Raw genomic sequence first — 220 nt, 5'->3', positions numbered from 1 at the left:
TGGGATGGGGTGGGATGGGGATGGGGACAGGGACAGAAGTGGGGATGGGGATGCGCCACAGGGGCCTGGGCTCTAGTTCCCTATTGCACAGCTGTGTTCGGAGCCCTTGAAGCAGGCGGACTCATAGTGCTTGTTGAGGTACGACTTGAGGGCGAATGTCTTCTCGCACTGCTTGCACTTGTAGTGCTTGAAGGCGGAGTGGGTCTGCATGTGGGCGCGC

At 60.0% G+C, this 220-nt stretch overlaps 1 protein-coding gene across 1 annotated transcript in view; it reads right to left on the bottom strand.

Annotated features, from left to right (window-relative positions):
* Positions 1-72: 72 nt before the first annotated feature.
* SCRT2 (scratch family zinc finger 2) overlaps positions 73-220 on the bottom strand; it is a gene marked incomplete at its 5' end in the record, with an annotated part of 817 nt that continues 669 nt past the window's right edge. Inside the window, one exon of the mRNA XM_010134204.1 lies at positions 73-220. Coding sequence (XP_010132506.1) covers positions 73-220 — 148 coding nt within the window.

This window comes from Buceros rhinoceros, unplaced genomic scaffold (assembly GCF_000710305.1).
Source record: "Buceros rhinoceros silvestris isolate BGI_N320 unplaced genomic scaffold, ASM71030v1 scaffold25680, whole genome shotgun sequence".
Taxonomy (NCBI): domain Eukaryota; kingdom Metazoa; phylum Chordata; class Aves; order Bucerotiformes; family Bucerotidae; genus Buceros; species Buceros rhinoceros.
Note: the sequence above shows the minus strand (reverse complement) of the source record. Positions and strands in the feature narration are given on the sequence as shown.